We start from the raw sequence: 19,905 nt of genomic DNA, 5'->3' as shown, positions 1-19,905 counted from the left end.
CTGGCTACTCTGGAGGCTGAGGTGGGAGAATCACTTTAACCCGGGAGGCGGAGGTTACAGTGACATAAGTGAAACTCCGTCTCAGAAAGAAAAAGAAAAAAAACAAAAAGGGAAGGGAAGGAAAGGAGGAAGGAAGGAAGGAAGGAAGGAAGGAAGGAAGGAAGGAAGGAAGGAAGGAAGGAAGGAAGGAAGGAGAGAAAAGAAAGAGAGAAAGAAAGAAAAAAGAAAAGAAAAGAAAAAGAAAATGAGTAGTTTCCACTATCAAGGAGAAAAAAGGAGAGAAGTCTGGGTCCGGGAAGCCAGGTGGAGCCTTTCCCGCTCTGCTGCTGTGACCCGGGAAAAGTCCCTTCTCCTTTCAGGTATCAGTCTTCCAGAGGGGAGTTGGGATCATAGATTTCTTTCTTTTTCTTTTTTTTTTTTTTTTTTTGAGACGGAGTCTCGCTGTGTCTCCCAGGCTGGAGTGCAGTGGCGTGATCTCGGCTCACTGCAAGCTCCGCCTCCCGGGTTCACGCCATTCTCCCGCCTCAGCCTCCCAAGTAGCTGAGACTACAGGCGCCCGCCACCACGCCCGGCTAGTTTTTTGTATTTTTAGTAGAGACGGGGTTTCACCATGTTAGCCGGGATAGTCTCGATCTCCTGACCTCGTGATCCACCCGCCTCGGCCTCCCAAAGTGCTGGGATTACAGGCTTGAGCCACCGCGCCCGGCCGGGATCATAGATTTCAATAAGCCCTCCCACCCCAGTTCCTCGGATTTTTGGTTGTGCATTTGTGGGAACTGTTGCCATGGCATCCCGGGGCAGGGCAGGCGGTAGGAGCACTGGGTTGGAATTAGCTGTTTATCTCTCCCACTGGTCTGTGAGCTCCCAGAGAGCAAGGACTGGGTTTTCATACTTGCTGTAACCCTGGCTCCTGGCACAATCTGGACTGTTGCAGGTGCTGAAGAAGTATTTGTTGTGAAGTCCTGATTAGGGAAAATGAGTCATGCTGATAGGACCAGGGGAAAGCAAAAAGAGAAAGCAGATAAGCTCAAAGTCAGCCTTTTTTTTTTTTTTTTTTTTGAGACAGAGTCTCGCTCTGTCACCCGGGCTGGAGTGCAGTGATGCGATCTTGGCTCACTGTCAGCTGCATCTCCTGGGTTCATGCCATTCTCCTGCCTCAGCCTCCCAAGTAGCTGGGACTACAGGCGTCCACCACCACACCCAGCTAATTTTTTGTATTTTTAGTAGAGACGAGGTTTCACCACGTTAGCCAGGATGGTCTCAATATCCTGACCTCGTGATCCGCCCACCTCGGCCTCCCAAAGTGCTGGGATTACAGGCGTGAGCCACCGCGCCCAGCCAGATGTCTGCCTTCTCGATGGTTCAGGTCACACAGCCCTCCTGTGCCCAACTTCTCACCAGACACCTGTAGGTTAGCCCACTGCAACCTTGGTGTACTGCGGAAAGCCCTGCTGAGCACACAGCGGAAACACCATCCCGTAAAAACTCACAGCAAGGCTTTGTCTCTTCACAGTCAGCTCCTCTTCTGCTGACCTGCCCATTGCTACCTTGCAATGCATTTTCATGCTTTCTCTAATAAATCTGCCTTTCTTTACCTACAACTGTCTTGGTAAATTCTTCTTACTCCCATGCCACTGGCCCCAGATACTCGCCACTCACTCACAACATTTGTTGAACGTTCTACCTTTCACCTGAGAAAAGGTGCTTCCTTCTAGCCCAGGAGCCCGAGAGACAGAATAAAGAGTCATAAAAGTTTATTATATGAAAGAAATAACATGGCTTCTGTACATCTATTTACAGAGAACACAGAGACTTATTTACAGTGAGACGGAGGCCTTGGTGTGGGTGAGGGACAGACGGAGAGTGAGGAGGCGTGAGCAGCCTGCCTCCCGTGGCTTGAAAACAGGGAACCCCAGCAGGAAGGGGAGCAGCAAAAGCTGGTGGGGGAACCGGCGTTCCTGTTCTTCCTCAACGGAGACCTGGTGAGCGTGTAGCAGGTGGGATGGAACCCAGGGTCCACGCAGGACCCTGGAGGTGCAAGGGAGATGCTTGAGTTGAACCCAGAACATTCTCGGGTTGATCACAGTGTCCTTGGGGTGCTCTGGGGAAAGGTTTGTGCCCCCTCTGCCCCTGACGCTGTCCGCAGCTGCAGAGGGGAAACGTCCCTGGGATCACAGCTCGCTGGAGCGGACGGCAGGCTCCAGCTTGTGGGACAGGGCAGTGAGGACCTTGTCGAACTTCTCATAGCGCCGGGCCTGACTGCTGCTGGCACCCTGACTGCCCCAGAGGAGGCGCATCTGGAACTCCGTGCTGAATACCTCCAGGAGCTCCGGCCGGGCCTGGAACCCTGCAGTGTTGGGGCACAGGGTCAGGCCAGAGGCTGGGGTTCCTGTCCAGAGCCCTGGCATTCTTCAGGGCCCCCCCTGTTAGGGACCTCCCCTCAACTCCGCCAGGGATCCAACAAGGTTTGTGAATCAACATGACCCTGTAGTTTAGCATCTTTGTCCTGTTATTTGCAGCGTATAATTTAAAAATGACTAGACCATAAAATACTAATGTTAAATATGTTTGCAGATTTTTGGTGATTTTTTTCTTTTTTCATATTTTTCTGTTAAGTTCCAAATTCTTTCCTAAGAAACACACATAAATTTTAGGCCAGGCGTGGTGGCTCACACCTGTAATCCCAGCACTTTGGGAGGCTGAGGCAGGCGGATCACCTGAGGTCGGGAGTTCAAGACCAGCCTGGCCAACATGGTGGAACCCCCGCCTCTACTAAAAGTACAAAAAATTAGCCAGGTATGGTGGCCCACGCCTGCAATTGCAGTTACTCGGGAGGCTGAGGCAGGAGATTCCCTTGAACCTGGAAGGCGGAGGTTGCAGTGAGCTGAGATTGTGCCACTGCACTCCAGCGTGGGCGACAGTGTAAGACTCCATCTCAAAAAGAAAAGAAAAGAAAAGAAAAGAAAAGAGGCCAGGCGCGGTGGCTCAAGCCTGTAATTCCAGCACTTTGGGAGGCCGAGACGGGCGGATCACAAGGTCAGGAGATCGAGACCATCCTGGCTAACCCGGTGAAACCCCGTCTCTACTAAAAAATACAAAAAAACTAGCCGGGCGAGGTGGCAGGCACCTGTAGTCCCAGCTACTTGGGAGGCTGAGGCAGGAGAATGGTGTGAAACCAGGAGGCGGAGCTTGCAGTGAGCTGAGATCCGGCCACTGCACTCCAGCCCGGGTGACAGAGCAAGACTCCGTCTCAAAAAAAAAAAAAAAGAAAAGAAAAGACATAAGAGGAAGGGGTCAGGGAGACAGGGCAGGACAGAGGAGTGCAGAAATGTGAATGGATGCCTTGGAGGAAAGGGAAACAGTGAGGCAGGTGGAGGGAGGCCCAGGCCTGCAAGCCCCCGAAGATGCCACCCGCCACTCACCCTGCAGCTTGACCTCAGCATTGGTGTTGTACAGGCCTCCGTGGTGTGCCACTGTCCGGGCAGCCTCCAGGTGGGCCAGCACCACCTCCACGCCATGCTCCGTGCTGCCCCAGGGCTCAGGGCCCTCGGGTGGGGCCGAGTCACACTCCAGCAGGGTGATGAGGGGCAGCACATGAGGAAACGTGGTGTTGCTCAGCGGCGGGCCTTCTGCAGGGAGAAAGGCAGCAGGCCCTTAGAGATCCTGTAGTGCCCACCATCCACTGCAGTCCCGGAAGCCGAGGTGCAGGAGGGAACCGAACTGGCTGAGGTCCCAGAGATCCTCAAGGGCTTCTGACTCCTGGGACAAACCCTTCCTTTCGGATTCCCCCAACTGAACCCACAGCAGCCCTGGCCCAGCCTGGATGTGAACAAGGCTGACACAGCTGCCAGCAGGGACAGTGAGCTCAGGGAAAGTAGCTTGCACAGAGTTCAGCCAGGCTCTCATCCCTGTCCATGCTGGGACCCCAGGGAGGGCTGCAACCTGTCCAAGGTCACACAACAAGAAAGTACCTTTGCCCTCGTTGAGGCTCTTGAGAAAAGGCTTGAGCTTCTTCTCGTACAGGATGGCACCCTCCGTGTGTCGCTGCCGCAGGGCCACCCATGTCTGCTCCAGTCGAGAAATCTGGGGAGGCCAAACTGTGAGAGACCAGCCAGGCAGAGGGCCTGCAGCGGCCACCCTGCTGCCCTGCTGAGTGGACACCCAGATGTGGGATCAGTATTATTATTATGGCCATCCTTCGTGTACTAGGGACAGTGATGACTGCTTTTCATGTCTACCATGAAGCTCTCACAAAACCCATTTTACAGATTAGGGGACTAAGACTCAAGAGGGGAATGACTTGCCCAAGGTGATTCTAAAAGAAAGTGGCAGAGCTGGGAGCTGAACCCAGGACACTGCCTCTGGGACCTTGTTGTTCTTATTTATTTATTTATTTATTTATTTATTTGAGATGGAGTCTCGTTCTGTCACCCAGGCTGGAGTGCAGTGGCGCAATCTCGGCTCACTGCAACCTCCACCTCCTGGGTTCACGCGATTCTCCTGCCTCAGCCTCCTGAGTAGCTGAGACTACAGACATGCACCACCACATCCGGCTAATTTTTCTGTATTTTTAGTAGAGACGGGTGCCACCATGTTGCTCAGACTGGTCTCGAACTCCTGACCTCAGGTGATCTGTCCTCCCTCCTCAGCCTCCCAAAGTGCTGGAATTACCGGCATAAGCCACCGCGCCTGGCCATTGTTCTTATTTATTAGGCATAGGAGAGGCAGGCTCAGCTGTGAAGTCAGCTAGACCTGGTTCAAGTCCTAATTCTTTCAGCCTCTGAGCGTGTGACCTTAGGCAAGGACTACTCTGTCTCAAACACTCCATTTGTAAAATGTGGACGCTGAAGGCACCTACTTCATGAGATGGTTCTGAGGAATCAGTGCTGGTTAAGTACTTAGTATACTACCTAGCCTATAGGAAATACTCACTAAATGGTTACTACTTTATTCTTATTCTTTTTATTTTTTATTTTTTTTGAGACAGAGTCTCACTCTGTTGCCCAGGGTGGAGTGCAGAAGTGTGATCTCGGCTCACTGAAACCTCCGCCTCCCTGGTTCAAGCGATTCCCCTACCTCAGCCTCCTGAGCAGCTGGGATTACAGGCGCGCACCACCACGCCCGGCTAATTTTTTGTACTTTTTAGTAGAAACGGGGTTTCACCATATTGGCCAGGCTGGTCTTGAACTCCTGACCTCGTGTTCCGCCCGCCTCAGCCTCCCAAAGTGCTGGGATTATAGGCATGAGCCACGGCGCCCGGCCTATTCTTATTCTTTAAACTCATATAATGCTCCTCATTCGTTTTATTTTACAAGCGAGGAAACTGAAGCCCAGAGAAGGGGAAGAACTTGCTGTGGGTGCACTTGCAGAACTCAGTTCTCCCGGGTACTCTCACCAATGGTGCCTAGAAACTCCAAAGCTCCTCCTGACTCCATACACAGCCATCCCAAAGGCACCCCAGGGCTCTTCCAGACAGTCTACCGGATGCCGGCTCTGCGCGGCTCTCAGTACCTGGGCCATGTCCAGGGCACCCATGACCGCCGCGAAGCTGAACATGTTGCCCATAGTCCCCCGCAGCTCTGCCGCCAGCTGAATGGTCTTGTGCAGCAGTGCTGCCCGCTCCTCCGCAGAGCCAGTGCAGCCCAGGATGTCCACGGCCAGCATGATGGACATGGTGTGGAACCTGTCAGAGCGGCGGGGTAAGAGGCGGCGGGCTCAGGGACAGGGGTGAGGGGTGCGGGCCTGGGGCGCTGCCTGTGGTTGGGCCGGGAGGGGCGGAGGGCGGAGCCAACGTGAGAGGTTGTAACGGTCAATGGGATAAGGGGGCGGGGCCAGAGCGTGGAAAACAAGGCCCCAGGCTTCTGATTGGTCAGCATAAGTCAGGGGCGGGGCCAGAGCTGTGGGTGAACAGGGAGATGCGTCACGCAGAGCAGTTTGGTTGTTTTTGTTTGTTTGTTTTTTGAGACGGAGTCTCGCTCGTCGCCCAGTCTGGAGTGCAATGGCTCGATCCCGGCTAACTGCAACCTCCGCTTCCTGGGCTTAAACGATTCTCCTGCCTCAGCCTCAAGAGTAGCTGGGATTACAGACGCGCGCCACCACGCCCTGTTAATTTTTAGTACAGACAGGGTTTCGCCATGTTGGCCAGGCTGGTCTCGAACTCCTGACCTCAGGTGATCCGCCCGCCTCGGCCTCCCAAAATGCTGGGATTACAGGCTTGAGCCACCGCGCCCGGCCACGCAAAGCAGTTTTAAGAATGAACAAGGAGGACCCCGAGCTGATAGGCGAGGCCGGGCTGATGGTCAAGGGGATGATTGGTCAAGGGGATGCGAAAGGAAGGCGAATGCGGAGATACAGGATTCAGTCTTTGGGAAATCAGCTTGCTTAGAGCGGGTTATCAGGGGTTGCGATTGGTCAATGGGATGGGAGGCGTGGCCAGAGCCCTCCTGTACAGCGGGGAGTGCGGTAGCCGGGGGTTCCCCGAGAGTCCCCGGGTGCCGGCGCTGTCTCACCTTTCCAGCAGGTCTAGGCGTAGTTGCCGGCCATGGGGGAGGGTGAGCAGTTCCATGCCCCAGCGGACTCCCATTAGGGTCTGCATCTCCTTGGTAACGCCCAGTATCCTAGCAACCTGCAAAGACGCCCAGAGGGCTGATTAATATCCTGTCAGGGCTGGCCCCAGCCATCTGGGAGTCAGAGAGCTTTATCTAAGTGGGTAGCCTGGTTGGAAGGCGGAGTTTGAATTCCAGCTCCACCGCTAACCCTCTGATATGGAGCAAGTGACTCTGATTTTCTCAACGAGCCTCAGTTTCCCCATCTGTGAAGTGAGAATGCCCAGAGGTGCCTGGCATATTATTCAGTTAAGGTTGGCCAGGTGGGGTGGCTCACGCCTGTAATGCCAGCACTTTGGGAGGCTGACGTGGGCAGATCGCCTGAGATCAGGAGTTCGTGACCAGCCTGGCCAACATGGCGAAACCCCACCTCTACCAAAAATTCAAAAATTAGCCGGGTACAGTGGCGTGTGCCTGTAGTCCAGCTACTCGGGAGGCTGGGGCAGGAGAATCGCTTGAACCCAGGAGGCAGAGGTTGCAGTGAGCCGAGATCACGCCACTGTACTTCCAGCCTGGGTGACAGAATGAGACTCCATCTCAAAAAATTAAAATAAAATAAATAAATAAATAATTATTCAGTTAAGGTTAAGAGCCGGATACTTGTCCATTGCAGAGGGAAACCTGAAGCCCGGGCAGGGAATGGGCTTGCCCAAGGTCACACACTGGGCCTAGAACCTGGGTCCTCCCTGCCACCCTGGACTCTTCATGGAGCAACATCTCTGCCTTGACTCTTTTCTTGCTTCCCGCGCTCTGAGACCAGTATAACCTGATGATCAATTTCTCCCAAGAGAGGAGAAACTGAGGCACAGAGAGAACTGGGGTCTTCAGATGTTCAATGATTCAACACAGCTAAGGCCCGGGCATTGACAACTTATGGGCCGAGGAGGTAATGATTTCTGCTTATTTGTCCACTAGAGGGGGTGGGGGCGGAGAGTCAGGCCTTTTCTAGTCCCAGGACAAGCTGGCTAACCCTCAAGAGGCTCTATGGCACACTACAGAAGTGTCCCCAAGTGCTCAGGGAGCCAGAGACCACTGGGTTTCAGGTCTGCCCAGTTGTAGCCAAACTGACATCTGGAGGAAGCAAGGATATCTTGTGTGTGTGTGTGTGTGTGTGTGTGTGTGTGTGTGTGTGTGTGTGTGTGTGTGTGTGTGTGTGTGTGTGTGTGTGTGTGTGTGTGTGTGTTTTGAATAGTGTCGTTCTGTTGCCCAGGCTGGAGTGCACTGGTGCGATCTCGGCTCACTGCAACCTCTACCTCCCAGGTTCAAGTGATTCTCCTGCCTCAGCCTTCCGAGTAGCTGGGATTACAGGCGCCCACCACGACACCTAGCTAATTTTTGTATTTTTAGTAGAGATGGGGTTTCCCATGTTGGCCTGGCTGGTCTTGAACTCCTCACCTCAGGTGATCCGCCCGCCTCGGCCTCCTGAAGTGCTGGGATTCAGGCATGAGCAACCACCCCCGGCCTTATGTGCTTTTTAAAAGAAGAAACTGGAGGCCCAGTGAGGCTAAATGACCAGCCCAGAGTCACACAGCAGGCAAAGGACAGCCATGGAGCTAGAATCCAGGCCCACCTGTTGTACTTGGGGAATCTGGAAGCCAGTTTCTCATTGCCCTGCCCCATAGAACGGAGATGCTCCCTCCACCCCAGTGCACAGGCAACACCTACCAGGCAGTCCACCTTGGTGACATGCCGGGCCAGTGTCCGGGCATCCACCTCTGCCAGCAGCTCCTTGACCTTGCGCAGAAGGCCCACCTCCAGCGGTCGGTTATCCCTGGGGATCAGTAGTGACTGGAAGGTGGCCGGGTTGAAGGAAGAAGTGACTTCCACGATGGGGACGGTGAAGGTCTTGCCCCAGTCCTCCTCGGGGGCCCCATTTTCTGACAGTTCCTTTAGCTTCTCCCCATAGCTCCTGGCCTGCCGGCTGGAGGCCTCAGCTGCTGCCCACTCTCGGCTGCCACGCACGGGAGGCTGGAGCTGGCAGTAGTGGCCAGAGTCCGGGTCACTGTAGCTGCTGAGTGACGGTGACGGGGAGGTCTTGCAGAGGGTGTGGGAGGGGCTGGTGTGGGGGCCCTTGTCTGACTCCCCATGGGTCTTTGGGGCACTTCCGGGACACAGCTGGGGCTCACTGGAACGGCGGGTGACAGGGGAGGCAGGCAGTGCTGTGGCAGAAGGGGCTGCAGGGGCGGCATGGACACGGGTTACTGCAGAAAGAGAGAGAGGTCCCCTTATAGCAGCTCCCCACCAAAGTGAGATTCCCGCACCCCTTCCCAAAGAGCAGGCTCCCTCACTCCTTGTAGGGAGTACAGAGGTGATGTCCCCACCTCCCTGCATCACCAGAGACCAGGGCCAGCTGACTCTGGCAAGCTGACCAGCCCAGGTGATGCTCTGAAATCACCAGGACCTAGGAGTTTGCATGGCCCCACCCTGAGGCTGCTGCAGCCTTGGGGACCCACTGCTTGGAGGAGCTTCAGTGATCCAGGGAAGCTGAGTATCTGCTGGAGTTTCTTGTGCCACACGCGATTGTTTCTCAACGAGTTAGCAATAATTATTTCCTTTTTTTTTTTTTTTTTTTTGAGTCAGTGTCTCGTTCTGTCACCCAGGCTGAAGTGCAGTGGCGCCATCTAGGCTCACTGCAACCTCCACCTCCTGGGTTTAAGCAATTCTTCAATTCTTGACCCTCAGCCTCCTGAATAGCTGGGATTACAGTCATGTGCCACAACGCCCAGCTAATTTTTTTTTTTTTTTTGAGTCAGAGTCTCGCTCTGTTGCCTAGGCTGGAGTGCAATGGCACAATCTCAGCTCATTGCAACCCCCGCCTCCCAGGTTCAAGCAGTTCTTGTGCCTCAGCCTCCAGAGTAGCTGGGATTACAGATGTGTGGTGCCACCGCGCCCGGCCTGAATTAGCAATAATGATTTGTTGCTATACATTGTGTGCCCAGGAGCTGGCAACATGCTGGAGACATAACCACGGTAAAACCATCATCAAACCTCAAAGACGATATTTACTGAGCTCTTAGTGCCTGCAAGACCCTTCTTTGTACCTCAGTCTATTTAACCCTTTCAATGTCCTATGAAGTAAGTACTTTTATAATCCTCATTCTACAGATGAGAAAAGTGAAGCTCAGAGAGGTGCACTGACCTGCCCAAGGTCACCGAGCCAGCAAGCAGTACAGCCAGGATTTAAGTCTTGACATCTGGGCTGCTTTACTATACCAGATTGCTTAGAAATTGTCCAATAAGTCATTCTGGCAAGGAATTTTAGGTTTTATACTCAGGGGTATTGCTTTGAAATCAAGTTTGTAGTTATGACAAAGTTGGTGGCTCTGTGTTTAGGGAAGGATTTGTGACAACTGATAAAGACAGCAAGACTTCAATGGAATGCCACCCTAGGCAAAAGTTCCTCCTAAGACAGCCCCCTCTCATGACACTTGGCCTGCCACGTGGACAATATGGCCTGTTGAAAACATCCTTTTCATTTTTTTCCAGAAATGACCTATTGGAATGTTTCTTTTTTTTTTTTTTTTTTTTTTTTTTTTTTTTTGAGACGGAGTCTGGCTCTGTCGTCCAGGCTGGAGTGCAGTGGCACGATCTCAGCTCACTGCAAGCTCCGCCTCCCGGGTTCACGCCATTTTCCTGCCTCAGCCTCCCGAGGAGCTGGGACTACAGGCGCCGCCACCACGCCCGGCTAGTTTTTTGTATTTTTAGTAGAGACGGGGTTTCACCGTGTTAGCCAGGATGGTCTCGATCCCCTGACCTCGTGATCCGCCCGCCTCGGCCTCCCAAAGTGCTGGGATTACAGGCGTGAGCCACAGAAGTTTTTTTTGTTTGTTTGTTTTGTTTTGTTTTGTTTTGTTTTTTGAGACAGAGTCTCACTGTCAGCCAGGCTGGAGTGCAGTGGCACGTCTCGGCTCACTGCAACCTCTGCCTCCCGGGTTCAAGCGATTCTCCTGCATCGGCCTCCTAAGTAGCTGGGATTACAGGCGTGCGCCACCATGCTTGGCTAATTTTTTATATTTTCAGTAGAGGTGGGGTTTCATCGTGTTGGCCAGGCTGGTCTTGAACTCCTGACCTCAAGTGATCTGCCCTCCTCGGCCTCCCAAAGTGCTGGGATTATAGGCGTGAGCCACCACGCCTGGCCGGAATGTTTCTAACATAGAAACTTTCTTCGTATTTATAAGAAAGCACAGTGTAAGCTGGGCGCGGTGGCTCAAGCCTGTAATCCCAGCACTTTGGGAGGCCGAGATGGGCGGATCACGAGGTCAGGAGATCGAGACCATCTTGGCTAACACGGTGAAACCCCGTCTCTACTGAAAAATACAAAAAACTAGCCGGGCAAGGTGGCGGGCGCCTGTAGTCCCAGCTCCTCGGGAGGCTGAGGCAGGAGAATGGCGTAAACCCGGGAGGCGGAGCTTGCAGTGAGCTGAGATCCGGCCACTGCACTCCAGCCCGGGCGACAGAGCGAGACTCCGTCTCAAAAAAAAAAAAAAAAAAAAAAGCACAGTGTTCTGTACTTTCCACTTAATTTTGCTGTGAACCTAAAACTGCTCTAAAAAGTAAAGTCTATTAAGAAAAATAGAGGCCGGACGTAGTGGCTCATGACTGTAATCCCAGCATTTTGGGAGGTCGAGGTGGGCAGATCACCTGAGGTCAGGAGTTCGAGACCAGCCTGGCCAACATGGTGAAACCCTGTTTCTACTAAAAACACAAAAATTAGCTGGCCGTGGTGGCACACGCCTCTAATCCCAGCACTGTGGGAAGCCGAGGCAGGTGGATCACCTGAGGTCAGGAGTTCGAGACTACTCTGGCCAACATGGCGAAACCCCGTCTCTACTAAAAATACAAAAATTAGCCAGGCGTGGTGGCGGACACCTGTAATCCCAGCTACTCGGGAGACTGAGGCAGGAGAATCACTTGAACCCAGGAGACGGAGGTTGCAGTGAGCCAAGATCCCGCCACTGCACTCCAGCCTGGGCAACAGGAGCAAAACTGCCTCGAAAATAAATAAATAAATAGTTGCTAAATAAACAATCCATGGATACATCTTATATGTTGATATCAACAGTTCTGCTAGCAGGTTTCCAGCGTCAATTATTGCTCTTAGTAAAGGTCTCGCCTCAGAAAAGAGGCGGAAACATACATAACCACACATAGGTTACAGAAGTCTTCAACAACAGGTTCCCTCCACCTGCTCCACCCCCTCTGCCGGCCATACCAGTGCTGTAGGCAGGGGAGCTAGGGCTCTCGGAGATGGGCGACATGGGTGAGTGCAGGTCCGGGATCTGGTCCATGCTGAGGGCACAGCTGCGGATGGAGTCCCGAGGGCGGGGCAGCGACGTACTGTGGAGCAGATACCATCATGGGCAGGGAGCCCAGAAGTCAGGGGCCTCAGCCTGCCTCTGGGACCCCCCCACCTCTTCACCTTGAACTTCTTTTTCTTTTTTTTTTTTTTTTTTTGAGACAGAGTCTCGCTTAGTCGCCCAGGCTGGAGTGCAGTGGCGTGATCTCAGCTCACTGCAAGCTCCGCCTCCCGGGTTCACGCCATTCTCCTGCCTCAGCCTCCCGAGTAGCTGGGACTACAGGCGCCCGCCGCCTCGCCCGGCTAATTTTTTGCATTTTTAGTAGAGACGGGGTTTCACCGTGTTAGCCAGGATGGTCTCGATCTCCTGACCTCGTGATCCGCCCGCCTCGGCCTCCCAAAGTGCTGGGATTACAGGCGTGAGCCACCGCGCCCGGCCACACCTTGAACTTCAGAGGCAGAGAAGGCTTGGAGATTATCAAATCCAACCTCCCGACTGATAGGTACAAAAAAACCTGAAGCCCAGAGGAGGGAGGGGACATAGGGAGTCAGGAGCAGAGCTAGGAACCCTGGTGGCGAGCACGCCTGGTTTCTTCCCTTTTTTTTTGGAGATGGAGTCTCACTCTGTCGCCCGGGCTGGAGTGCCATGGCGTGATTTCAGCTCACTGCAACTGCTGAACCCACCTCCCGGATTCAAGACATTCTCCTGCTTCAGCCTCCAAGTAGCTGGGATTACAGGTGCCCGCCACCAAGCCTGGCTAATTTTTTGTATTTTTAGTAGAGATGGAGTTTCACCATGTTGGCCAGGCTTGTCTTGAACTTCTGACCTCAGGTGATCCGCCCACCTCATCCTCCCAAAGTGCTGGGATTACAGGCACGAGCCACTGTGCTTGGCCATCAGCCCAGTTCCTAGTCGGTATCCTCCGCATGACCCTGCTCTCCTCCATTCCTACCCAGCTTCCCCTCCCACGAAGCCTAGAGCAGCCTGAGGATGAGGCTTGGGGGCACCCAGCTGAGCCAACACTTCTCACACTCCTCTGTTCCTCTCCTTGCCTGAGGAGGAGGGGATGGGAAAGGAGGTACAGGCCAGAATTCAACACCCCATGAGTGCCTTTGTGCAAATTAGTCGACTACAACCATTCTCTGGGCAGACACGGCTCCTCACTAGTGCCCTTAGCTTGATAAGCAGAATCTTTCCTCCGACCTGGAGAACGGTCTGGGGAGAGGGGCTAGCAGGAAGAGTGGGGAGCCTTAGGAAGTAGGCCCACCATCCTGACCTCTCCTCACTGCTCCCAACTATGCTCAGGATGCCTCAGGCACACATGGTCTGTGGATCCTGGCACCATGTTTATGTTTACTGGCTCCAAACCACAGGCCAAGTGGCTGCTGCCCACAGGGTATCCATTCATCAATTCCTTGACTGGGAGCACCCAACCCAGCCCCTGGGAGATGGGGCCTCAAGGGCCTATCCAAGTGCTGGTGGCACAGGACAGCCGATCTCTGCAAATAGCCAGGGAAGCTACAGAAACTTGGGGCACAGACTGCAGAGTCTACAGACCTGGGTTCGAATCTTGATCCTACCCACTCTCTAGCAAGCAGCTTCCCCCCTTTAAGCCTATGTCCTCATCTACAAATTGGGTGTATGGGCAGGACCCACCTCCCAGGAGGAAGTGGGCGTTGATGAGATTGGCCACGTACAGCACTTAACACTTAGTAGGATCTCAGGAACCAGCAGCTGCTGTGGCTTTTCCTGGCATCCAGGGCCTGGTTTTAGCCCCAGAGACAACCAGGTGTAATTAAAATTTGCTGAGAACATCCCATTCCCTGTGCAGTGATTTCCATGCTGTAAAGCCCTCTGCTCGGATGCCCACCTTGGCCTAGCTGTGTAGGATGAAGGGGTGGCATCAGGTGGCAGGGACCAGGCCCTTCTCTGGTTCAGGACTCAGGGCTCCCCTGGCATAGGGAGGGCTGCTTGAATGAAAGCCTTTATAGGTAGGAACATGGAGATAATAAAGGAGAGGTGACAGGGTCAAGGGCACATGGCCAGCAAGTGGCAGAGCTGGGACTGCCACTTGGGTCTGACTCCCTGCAAGTCCTTCGTTCCGTACATCCACACAGTATGGCCCAACCTTCCTCCCATTCCTCCCTGCACACAGAGGCTCCAGGAGGGGAATTTCATCCCATGTCAGTGTGCCTGGCCCTTCCCTTTCTCACTAGCCCTCTCATTACCCACATCCCCATTTGACAAATGGGGCCCTGGCTGACCTGGTGGGGCAGCCATCGCTGCGGGTGACCTTGTCCGCAGTGAGCCCGTCGGTCATGGTGACGCTGCGCCGCTTCATGTGGCTGCCCTTGGGGCCTGAGGGGCTGACAGGGCTGGCAGGCTTGCTACTCCCCTGTCCCAGGCCATAGCTGGCCTCGAGGTAGCGCAGTGGGAAGGTGCGGTTCACCGGGCAGTAGATGATGGCACCACTCTGCTCTGACACAGCCTTGCGGCTGCCCACATGATAGCGCACGAGGGCGGGCACATGGTCGAAGCTCTCCTGCTCAAACAGGTACTGGATGTGTGTGTAGCTCTCGCCTGCCTTCACCACCACCTTGTTGATCTTGAAGTGCAAGGCCTGGTTGCGCCAGCGGCACGTGAGCACATAGTCGCCCAGGCTGGTGAGCGAGTCCCGGATGAGGAAGTCGCCATTGCGTTGTACCAAGGTCTCTGAGACCTGCAGAAGGCATGGTTAGGCTGGAGTAGGACAGGGCCAGAAGAGGGTCAGACCCAGGATCTGGGGGACAGAGCAACTCAGGATTAGGGGGGACAGCAAGCCCAGATCCAGGGTATAGAGGACCCAGTGAACAGAGACATCTGACATCTGAGAGCTGGGATGCAATGACCCAGGTTCAGAGGGGGCACCTCAGGCAGAGGCCCTGGGTCTGCAGCACAGAGGCTCGGGAATGGGAGGACCTAACACCTTGGAATGGGAGGCACAGAGGCCCCGGGTCTGGAGGAGTGAGAATGGCTGATCTGAGACCCAGGTCTCAGACCCATCCCTTCTCAGGGTTCTGGTTGGGCAGAGTGAATTCCTAATCCTCATTCTTCCAACCTCTCAGTGCTCTGGCATGCCTCTGGCCCTTGCACCCTCAAGCTGCTTTTTTGTCCTGGAACACCGTTCCTGCCTTGTCCATCTGAGGTACTTCAGATGTTTATTTATTATTTATTTATTTTTATTTATTATTATTATTATTATTTGAGATGGAGTCTCGCTGTGTTGCCCAGGCTGGAGTGCAGTGGCGCAATCTTGGCTCACTGCAAGCTCCGCCTCCCGGGTCCATGCCATTCTCCTGCCTCAGCCTCCCGAGTAGCTGGGACTACAGGTGTCCACCACCACGCCCGGCTAATTTTTTGTATTTTTAGTAGAGACGGGGTTTCACTGTGTTAGCCAGGATGGTCTTGATCTCCTGACCTTGTGATCCACCCGCCTTGGCCTCCCAAAGTGCTGGGATTACAGGCGTGAGCCACCACACCCGGCCTTATTATTGTTATTGAGATAGAGTCTCACTCTGTCACCCAAGCTGCAGTGTGGTGGCACAATCTCCACTCACTGCAACCTCCGCCTCCCAGGTTCAAGTGATTCTCCTGCCTCAGCCTCCTGAGTAGCTGGCTTACAGGTGCGTGCCACCACACCTGGCTAATTTTCATTTTTTTAGTAGAGACAAGGTTTCACCATGTGGGCCAGGCTGGTCTCAAACTCCTGACCTCAGGTGATCTGCCCACCTCAGCCTCCTAAAGTGCTGAGATTACAGGCGTGAGCCATCACACCTGGCCCCACCTGGTGAACTCCTATCTATCTCACAAAGGCCTCCATCCTCAGTGTCCCCTCCTCAGGACTTGCCCATATTCATACTAGGCACTCTATTCTTGTACTTCTTCCACTAGGCTCTGACTGTCAGCCCCCTACCCTGGGCCATTAGCCATCAAAAGAAGCCACTACCTCTTCTACCTCTGCAGCCTTGGTGCTTAGCACAGGTCCTGGCAAAGTTGGTGTTTGACAAAGATTATAGCATGAATGAAAGAAGGAACAAGTGATCTATAAACTTAAGTCTGTGGCTTATAAAGTCACCTCAGCCAAGAAACTCAACTTTGCTAAAACTAAGTAGCCCAAAGATTGGTACTCACTAAGCAAGCATACAAAAAGCAGATATATAGACTAGACAATAACAGTAACAATAATAAGAACAAAGGCCAACATTCATGGTGTCAAGCATCATGTTAAACATTTCACCTGCATTATTTCATTTAATTTTCACAAGAACCCTTTGCAGTAGATACTGAGGCTCAGAGAGGTGAAGCAACTTCTTCAAGGTCACAGTCAGTAAAGGGCAGAGCTAGACCTCATCCCCGTCCATTCTGATTGAACCCATCAAGCAATAGGACAGAGCCTCCCAGGTGGCTGCAACCAGGGCTGGGGCTGCCCAAGGCAGTGGGTGGGAGGGTCCGGGGTTGAAGTTCCAGCTGGGGGCCTGCTCACCTCTCGGGGGATGCGGCCATGGTACCAGGCATGGCTGCGGAGATCCGTGCTACTGAGTTTGAGCTCCTCCTCCAATTCCTTGTGGAGTTTCTCTGGCGATGAGTCCAGGATGTACTTCTCCTTGGAGAACTGGGTAGGAGACAGCAAGAGTTGGCATCCAACTTAAAGCCGCCTTCTTCCTTCCCTCCCAGCTTCATTCTACCATGGATGAACTCCTCCTATCCTGGGACTCTGGGAACACTAAGGCACAGGTGCCAGAAAGGTCCTTTACCTTGGGTCCCAGAAAGAGTAAAGAAATCTCAATTCCTTCAACCAAACAATGCCAACTGCATTCCAGGCCCTGTGCTATATGCCAGAGGTGGATGCGGTGACACATAAACCAAGCCTGGCCCTCAAGGCAGTGCCTAGGCTGAGGAGAGGCAAAAGCAATGGGAGCCTCTGAGTAGAGGGCGGTCAGCACCATAGCGCTGGACAGCGGCAAAGAGCCAGGTGGCTTCTACAAGCAGGATTAAGCCTGGGCAAGGCAGAGGCGTCTGGGAAGCCTTACTGGAGGAGAGGGCAGTAAGAAAACACTCATTATGCACCAACGGCACCAAACTGATCTTGAAGTGTTGGAGGGGGATTTCTACAGATGAATCTTGGAGGTAGGGCAGCAGGTAACTGCAGGAAAAGCTATGAGCAAAAACCACAGAGCTGGTTGGACAAGGATACATTCTGGGATGGCGCATTCTACAATGCAAGGGTGGGGAAGAGACTATAAACAGGGACACGGGGACCCCACACAGACATCTGCATTTCCCCTTACAATTTCCAAAGCCATTTCTCCCTTGCAATCCCCAGCAATCCTCACCAGATGAGGAGGCCATGGCCCAGCAGGGAAGCCCAAGGCCCCTGAAGGAGATAATGCCCAGTACTCCACCCTCCCACCTGGCCCAGAACCTCCTGGTTTCTTGATCACTGTGGCCTGAAGTTGGAGGCTGATGGATCTCAGGGGCCCTAAGGGCAGAGGAAGGGAAGCCCCTAATGCCAGGTGTACACCCACCAGAGCCCAGTCCAATCCTGGCTGTGCCATGTGAGCTCTCTGGGCCTCAATTTCTTCCTCATTAAAATGGGTACAGTGACAGAACCTGCCTCACCTCACTGTGAAGATGAAAAGAGACAGCACTCCAGAGTACTACTGGCACACAGACATCCTCATCCCTGCACGGACATGGGACGGTTCTTCCTCTCCTTCCCCCAACTCCAGGCCCCAAAGATGGCTACTCCAAGACAGACAGACCCCAGCACTGGCCAGAAGGCAAGATCGATGAGGGAGGGCAGTAAAGGGCCTTCATCCCAGGTGAGTCTCTCCCTGGGGCCCCTCGCTCCCCAGAGTCCAAGGGTCCTCCAGTTCGCTCCCTGCCTCCTCAGACCATCCACAGATTTTGCCTCCTAATTCTATGACTACATCCCTTAGCCCTCTGCTCCCATACTGCCTGGGTTTACCCCAGTCTGCATTGCTCCCAAGACACCATGATTCCCAGTGTCAGAGATATCTAGAATCTCTGACTCCATTCAACATTGACTAAGTCCTTATCCTGGTCCTGTCCCAGGGGTGAGGACCCAAGGTGGCCCCTGCCCTGGGGGAGGCCTTGCAAACACTGACAATCAATTCCCGGCCTCCCGAATGTCTCGAGATGCACAGACAGAGATGGTGCACCACCAAACTAGTCAGGGGGCAGAGTCAGGGATCACTTCCCAGAAAAGGTGACATTTCTGCTGAGGTCTGAAGAAGGACTGGGTGAGCCAAGCAAAAGCACCAGGGTGGAGAGGGCAGGTGGACAGGTGGGCAGGGAAGAGCTTCTGGACAGAGAGCAGCAAAGTCAGGGCCCTATGGGCAGAGCCAAGGGGAGGGAGGGGAGATGAATGAGAAGCTTCCAAGGGGCTGTGGGGGCAGGGGCAGGTGTGGCAGGTGTCTTAGTGAGCTGGGGATTAGCCGGAGGCCACAGCACAGCCATGGAAGGGTTTGGAAGTGTTGGAGCAGGTTTAGACCACTTGGGGAGAGCAGTCTAGGGTTTTCTAGGCAGTGGCAGGGCAGATAAGGTGTGGGGAGAAGGAGTAGGGGAAGGGGAGTTTAGATGGCCATTGATTCATGCAGGGGAGCAGGGCGGAGGGGTCCGAGAGGACTCCCGGCCCAGATCCTAGAAGGATGATGGGACACGCTGAGTGGGCAAGGCTGGGGCAGGAGCAGCTTGGCGGTGGGCCCATGAAAATCTGGACCTTGAGGAACCTGCAGGACTCTGGGGACAGATGGTGGGAGTGGGTGGTTTGCACAGGTGCTCAGGAGAAAGGCCTGGGGGTGGGAATTCTGCACATCCTCCAGCCGTGGTAGAAACCGACACTCCCGAAGGGCAGAGGCCCAGGGCTGAGCTAGGATCCCGGCCTTCTCAGACACCTACACTTCCCCGAGGGGTCCCCTACTTCTGGGGGTCCCTGTTCTCTCTCCCTCTCACTCTGCGGTGCTCACACCAGCCTAGTCCTCTTTCCTTATATCACATCAAACCCTGGGAAGGGAAGAGTGGGCGTCACAGGGAAAAAGGGACCCAAGATCTCAGCCTTCTGGCGTCCTCCTTGACAAAGGGCATGCAATTGAGACCTTCCCCCAGTTTCAGCTGGAGCCCGAGGGACGCGGGCAAAGGAGGGAGGAGGCTGGATGTTGAAGAACCCGCCCCAAGGCTGCCACTGTGTGACCTTGAGCCAGTCACTTCCCCTCTCTGGGCCTGAGAAGACTCATCCGTTAAAGGGGGCTGGGAGACTGGGCTCCCCTTTTCCAGCTTAATCACTGGTCACGGAGAGTCTGGGGGGACCAACTTGGTCCTCCCACACACCTGAGGGTGAGGAATCCTAGGGTCCCTGTGCCTTGATCTCACATCGACCTGGGGGCCCCCAGCTCCCTAGAGTTGGGGGTGCTGGAGTGCGAATGCAGCATCCCTGCGCTCGGCGCTCTGCTATTGGCCAGAGATGATCTCACCGCCTCCTGGCCTGCGCGCGCCTGATTGGCCGGTGCGGGGATGCTCCGCTCCGCAGCCGGCGGGGCCGTCCTTCAGGCGGGCTCCGCGAGCGTGTGTGAGCCTGGGGGAGCGAAGAGCCAACGCGCCTGGCATCTCCCAGGGGGCTCAGGAAGCAGGAGCGCGGAGACCCCCGGACAGGGTCTTAACCCCTTCCCGCCAGCCCGAGCCCAGCATCCCCTCCAGCTCACCTCGGAGTCCCAACCCCAAGCAAAGCCATCCCCAAAGGATGCTCCGCAGAGAGGCGGGGTCCGGGTCCTCCCCTCCACCCCCTTCCGTTTAACCCTCTCACCGCCGCGGCGCCGTCCTGCACTGCCCGGCCAGCTGGGCTGGGAGAGACCTGAGCCCCAGGCATGTCCAAGCACACCTAGAGGGCGGGAGAGTGGCGGGAGCTCTGGCCCCAACCCTGGCACCCGAAGCATCACCCGCATTTC

General features: G+C 54.5%; 1 protein-coding gene across 7 annotated transcripts in view; it reads right to left on the bottom strand.

Moving 5' to 3' along the window:
- Window positions 1-1,737: 1,737 nt before the first annotated feature.
- Window positions 1,738-19,905, bottom strand: part of SH2D3C (SH2 domain containing 3C) — a 44,437-nt gene continuing 26,269 nt past the window's right edge. For all 7 annotated transcript variants that reach the window (XM_050759865.1, XM_050759864.1, XM_050759868.1 and 4 more), the window contains 9 exons: window positions 16,425-16,553; window positions 14,167-14,621; window positions 11,818-11,942; window positions 8,271-8,806; window positions 6,510-6,625; window positions 5,512-5,683; window positions 3,972-4,083; window positions 3,423-3,629; window positions 1,738-2,347 (listed from right to left, as the gene is read on the bottom strand). In XM_050759865.1, coding sequence (XP_050615822.1) covers window positions 2,172-2,347; window positions 3,423-3,629; window positions 3,972-4,083; window positions 5,512-5,683; window positions 6,510-6,625; window positions 8,271-8,806; window positions 11,818-11,942; window positions 14,167-14,621; window positions 16,425-16,553 — 2,028 coding nt within the window. In that variant the 3' untranslated portion in view covers window positions 1,738-2,171. The remainder of the gene's footprint in view (window positions 2,348-3,422; window positions 3,630-3,971; window positions 4,084-5,511; window positions 5,684-6,509; window positions 6,626-8,270; window positions 8,807-11,817; window positions 11,943-14,166; window positions 14,622-16,424; window positions 16,554-19,905) is intronic.

The sequence above is a fragment of the Macaca thibetana genome, chromosome 15 (genome assembly GCF_024542745.1).
Source record: "Macaca thibetana thibetana isolate TM-01 chromosome 15, ASM2454274v1, whole genome shotgun sequence".
NCBI classification, from domain to species: Eukaryota; Metazoa; Chordata; class Mammalia; order Primates; family Cercopithecidae; genus Macaca; species Macaca thibetana.
This window is presented reverse-complemented; position numbering and strand designations above follow the sequence as displayed.